Source organism: Amphiprion ocellaris, chromosome 2, assembly GCF_022539595.1.
Source record: "Amphiprion ocellaris isolate individual 3 ecotype Okinawa chromosome 2, ASM2253959v1, whole genome shotgun sequence".
NCBI classification, from domain to species: Eukaryota; Metazoa; Chordata; class Actinopteri; family Pomacentridae; genus Amphiprion; species Amphiprion ocellaris.
This window is the reverse complement of record NC_072767.1, coordinates 28,578,505-28,583,325: the sequence shown is the minus strand read 5'-3', so window position 1 is coordinate 28,583,325 and position 4,821 is coordinate 28,578,505. Positions and strand designations below refer to the sequence as shown.

Here is a 4,821-nt window from a genome sequence, read left to right as displayed (position 1 = left end):
AAGTGTTCACTTCATCCCGGCGTCACTGGAGGGCGCCCCGCTTGTTTTCCTCTCCTGCGTGATGAAAACCGGTCAAACTGTATCTTTATCTGTCTGTGTGACTTCATCAAACCTGTTTGTTATTTACCTCCTCTGCTCCACACGGTGTCTCTGCATGCATGTGTCGCCGGAGGGGGTTTCTGCTTTTGTTATTCAGGACCACAGTGACACAATGAGTCCGTCCTACCGCTCCTCATCACGGTCAACTCCGTCCAATCAGAGGCGCCGCTGACGCTCGTCCACGCTATAAATCCAACGAGGAAGCGGCGAAAGCAGCAGGAATGAACAACAATAGAAACAAGCAGAACAGCAACACAGACTCTGCTGACCTTTTGATATTTTTTTACACTTAACATCAGGTGAGTTACATGTTTATTTACTGCCATATGCTGCTGGGGTCGTTTGTTTACTGCTGCTGCAGGAAGCCTTTATAGCAACTTTGCTCTAACATAGATGCTGGGGAATAATACTGTGCTATTGTTTTTTTTTTTCTTCTTCTTATTCGCCTGCATGAGGTCTCAGTAAACAGCCGATTGAATCAAAGCTGATTAGACAGGTTGAGAGAGTTGTATAATCAGTCATGATGCGATTTTTCCTCGGCAGCAGCATTCAGGTTAACCTCTTTTTAGTGGGATTTTAGTTGACATCCTCCTCCTCATACATCTGCAGTGAGGCTGATCGTGCGAATGCTTGCAACTATCGATTATTTTCATTGCTGATTATTTTTTCGATTAATCGATTCGTTGTTTGACCTATGAAATGTCAGAAAATGCTGAAAAAAAAGGTTGACCAATGTTTCCCAAAACCCAAGATGTCTCCAAATGTCCTGTTTCATCCACAACTCAAAGATAGTCAGCTTACTGTCATAAAGACGGAAAGAAATGAGAAAATATTCACTTTTAACAAGCTGCAATCGGACAATTTTGACTTTTTTCATTTAAAAAAAATAAGAATTTATCATTATCAACATAGCGATTATTTCATACTTAATAGCTGGTCGATTAATGGGTGAATTGTCACCAATCTAATTATGTTTTCTCTTCACTCTGTAGGTGTTTGGGTCAAGACAATGGCCACCTCAGCGAGTTCAAAACTGAACAAAGCTGTTAAGCAGCAGTACATGGATCTCCCTCAGGGGGACAAGGTCCAAGCCATGTACATTTGGATAGATGGGACTGGAGAGGGGATTCGATGCAAGACCAGAACCTTGGATTCTGAACCTAAGACCATTGAGGGTACGATCTGACTCCAACATGATAAACAACCTCTAACACTTTGAAGCAGGGTTTTAATTTTAGTCGTTTTCCCCTGTCAGATCTACCTGAGTGGAACTTTGACGGCTCCAGCACCTACCAGTCAGAAGGTTCCAACAGCGACATGTACCTGATTCCTGCCGCCATGTTCAGGGACCCCTTCAGGAAAGACCCCAACAAGCTGGTGCTCTGTGAAGTGCTTAAGTACAACCGCAAGCCAGCAGGTGAGCAGTAGAGTACGAACCTGGACACGACGATGGTTGAAGCTGTCTCTGGTTGCATCTAATTTCCAACACTGTTCCCACAGAAACCAACCTGCGCCGCACCTGTAAGAAGGTCATGAGCATGGTGGAAAATAGCCACCCGTGGTTTGGTATGGAGCAGGAGTACACCCTCCTGGGTACAGATGGACATCCCTTCGGCTGGCCTTCCAACGGCTTCCCAGGTCCACAAGGTGAGTGTTGAGTTTCTAGCTGGGTTTGTTGTTTATTGGTTGATCAGACATCCGGATGGCCAGCTGAGTGTTAATATTTGGTTTGTTTGCACCTGGTTAGGTCCTTATTACTGTGGAGTGGGAGCAGATAAAGCATACGGACGAGACATAGTGGAATCGCATTACAGAGCCTGTCTGTACGCTGGGATTCAAATCTGTGGAACTAATGCTGAAGTCATGCCAGCTCAGGTATTTTGCCTAAAATGCAGCATGTAATAAAATGGTTGTTATTATAGCTCATAACTAGTTAAAATGATAATAACACTGCCTTTGTTGTGTTTCAGTGGGAGTTCCAGGTTGGGCCTTGTGAAGGTATCAACATGGGGGACCATCTGTGGATCGCTCGCTTCATCCTTCACAGAGTATGTGAGGATTTCGGCGTAGTGGTGTCCTTTGACCCCAAACCCATCTCAGGAAACTGGAACGGCGCCGGATGCCACACCAACTTCAGCACAAAGGAGATGCGAGACGACGGAGGACTCAAGTAAGTATACATTTATTTAATTGTAATAATCAAAAAGTGGGCCCTAGCATGTTCTTAACTTCGTCTCTTCTTCACAGAGTCATCGAGGAGGCCATTGAAAGGCTAGGGAAGAGACACAGGTATCACATCCGAGCTTATGATCCCAAAGGCGGGCTCGACAACGCCAGACGCCTGACAGGTCATCACGAAACGTCCAACATCGATGAGTTCTCAGCCGGCGTGGCCAACCGTGGGGCCAGCATTCGCATCCCTCGATCAGTTGGCCAGGACAAGAAGGGCTACTTCGAGGACCGCCGTCCGTCCGCCAACTGCGACCCGTACATTGTGACAGAAGCGCTGGTTCGCACGTGTTTGCTCAAAGAAGAAGGAGAGGAGCCCACAGATTACAGCAAATGAAGTCTAAGGTGAAGTGTCATTGCCAGTACTGTATTTACCCTTGTGTCTGTTTCAAGACTCCAAAGAGTGATGTTAATTCTTTGACTTTTCTACATGACAGATGAAATAACGATTGCGGTATTCTTTGGGCATTCAGCCGTATGATGCAACTGATGCAAACACTGCCTTTTAGTCAACAAAGCATTTTGTTATAGTGTCATGGTAGTTGATCATTTGTATAGACGCACAATATTATAATGTGTTAAATTTGTACTAATTGAAAGTGTCTAAGTGCTGCAGCATTTTAGTGCAGCTCTTCTTACTCCCACCCAAAGGATCCCAAAGGCATTTGAATGTTTTAGGTGTCTCTGCCTCTGTCAAAATGTTGTTTTTTTCATATTGTGGATAGGTATGGACATTATGTTAGCCAATCTACTTTTGTATGTTTTTTTTTAAATGATGCATGTTTGTTTTGTCTCTTTTTTTTCACTTGTCTTTAATAAAGAGCTAACATTTTTACATCTGACTTCTGTCTGCAGTTTAATCCCGTCATGTTTTACCTAGAACTGAATTCTGACAGAAACCAGTTTGTTGCAACAGACTGTCAGCTGATATAAATCTCTGAAATGTGACTGGTGTTATGGAAGCATGCCCTGTAATGTTAAGCAAATGGTGGTTCATTTAGAGCCACGTCCTCCCACTTATTCAAACAGCCAGACATTGAAGAGTCAAATTAAGTTTATTTTGAAGGTGGTGACAGCACGCACATGAACTGAGATTGTGCTCTACATTGGCACAGTTCGATCCAAAAATAGCTCCCAAAGTAGGCAGCGAAAGTCAAGAGTAGACGAAGAGACGGCGCTAAAATCTGAAGTCCTGCGACTCAATGGAAAAGGGATGGCAGCATACTTTGAGCACTTACTTGTAGTGGGTAATGCGTGATTTAACATAAACAAGTTTGGGTAACTAATATGATTTAGTGAGTAGAGTAAAAAATTCATCATGGTTGCACAACCTTAACCAAAAGGCAAGTTGATTATTAACCTCCATTCTCAAATTAAAAGACACACATGCTGTGCAGGATATTTCAGCAAAGCCAGCACGTGCACTATCTGATTCAACGTTGTTCCTACTTCTGGTTTCACTGGATGTCCAGGATGCTTTGGTATCACATGCTGTCTCTCATTACATAAACCCTGCCACAAACCTGATCTGTTGACAGCAATAAATACAGTATGTTCTGAAGAGGGTGAGTCATTCCCCCCCACACACTATGTGTTTTCTTGCTAAATCAGACAACCTGATCCTCTATGACGATTAAACATTTCGCTGCGGACAATTCAGGTCATCCTCCACCTCCTTCATGTTCACTACAAGTTATTTCAGTTCCTTTTTGCAGCATTGCTTGTCTTTTCCTCCAAGCATCCTGGAATAAATTCAGTTTTTAGTCTCTAGTTTTTCCGACCCCCACCCCCCGTGAAAATCAGTTTGCAAAGATTTGAAACATGTTTTGGTATTTGATCACAGAAGCATCATGTCTGCATTCCCTGTTCTTAAAGCTGTGTTCTTGCTAACAGAGCAGATTTCAATGTGTGTGTATATTTTAGTCCAAGGTGCTGTGAATCAGGGTGAGCAGTATCAGTAGGTGACAGAGATGGTCTGGAAAGGTTTTGTCTCACGTTTGTCATGTTCCTGTCAAATGTCCTTAGGGGAGACATTGAACCTTTTTGCACAAAAACTAGATCTAATGGGCAAATTGGCAGACATGGCTTTGTATTAATTTCATGCCATGCTTTACTTGATGACCTGTATAAAGCATTACCTTGACCCAGAACTTTGAGCACTCTGCTCTGGTAACCCTCTAAACTCCAAACACTCCCTGGGCCTGTTTTGCTCTTGTTGCAGTTTTACTCACTGTGGATTCATTTCTCACTGCAATATAAAGTCCAGCACCTCTATGGAAACAGCACAACCACGTCTGGAAATAGCAAAAACTCCAAAATGTCTTTTGTGCAGTGTGACAGTTATGATACAATAGTTACTAATACTGGATCAAAATGAAGACTTTGCTATTTACATTTTTTCACACTACTCTGCATATAAACTCCAGAAACATATTTCCCCATGTGTAACTTATCCTCCGACAATTTGCTGACAGCTCACTCCTTTGTGTATAT

The 4,821-nt window shown here is 43.1% G+C and overlaps 1 protein-coding gene across 1 annotated transcript; it reads left to right on the top strand.

Annotated features, from left to right (window-relative positions):
* The first annotated feature begins 242 nt into the window (after nucleotides 1-242).
* Nucleotides 243-3,163, top strand: glulb (glutamate-ammonia ligase (glutamine synthase) b). Its single transcript, XM_023287485.3, has 7 exons — nucleotides 243-398; nucleotides 1,092-1,274; nucleotides 1,355-1,516; nucleotides 1,600-1,746; nucleotides 1,847-1,974; nucleotides 2,070-2,269; nucleotides 2,347-3,163. The coding sequence occupies exons 2-7, from the start codon at nucleotides 1,109-1,111 to the stop codon at nucleotides 2,663-2,665; spliced, it is 1,122 nt and encodes a 373-aa protein (XP_023143253.1). The 5' UTR covers nucleotides 243-398; nucleotides 1,092-1,108; the 3' UTR covers nucleotides 2,666-3,163.
* The last annotated feature ends 1,658 nt before the right edge of the window (nucleotides 3,164-4,821 follow it).

Coding starts and splice junctions, on each gene's coding strand:
- glulb (XM_023287485.3), top strand. CDS start 1,109: ATGGCCACCTCAGCGAGTTCAAAACTGAACAAAGCTGTTAAGCAGCAG. Junction 1,747..1,846: donor CGGCTTCCCAGGTCCACAAG/GTGAGTGTTGAG, acceptor GCACCTGGTTAG/GTCCTTATTACTGTGGAGTG. Junction 1,975..2,069: donor CTGAAGTCATGCCAGCTCAG/GTATTTTGCCTA, acceptor GTTGTGTTTCAG/TGGGAGTTCCAGGTTGGGCC.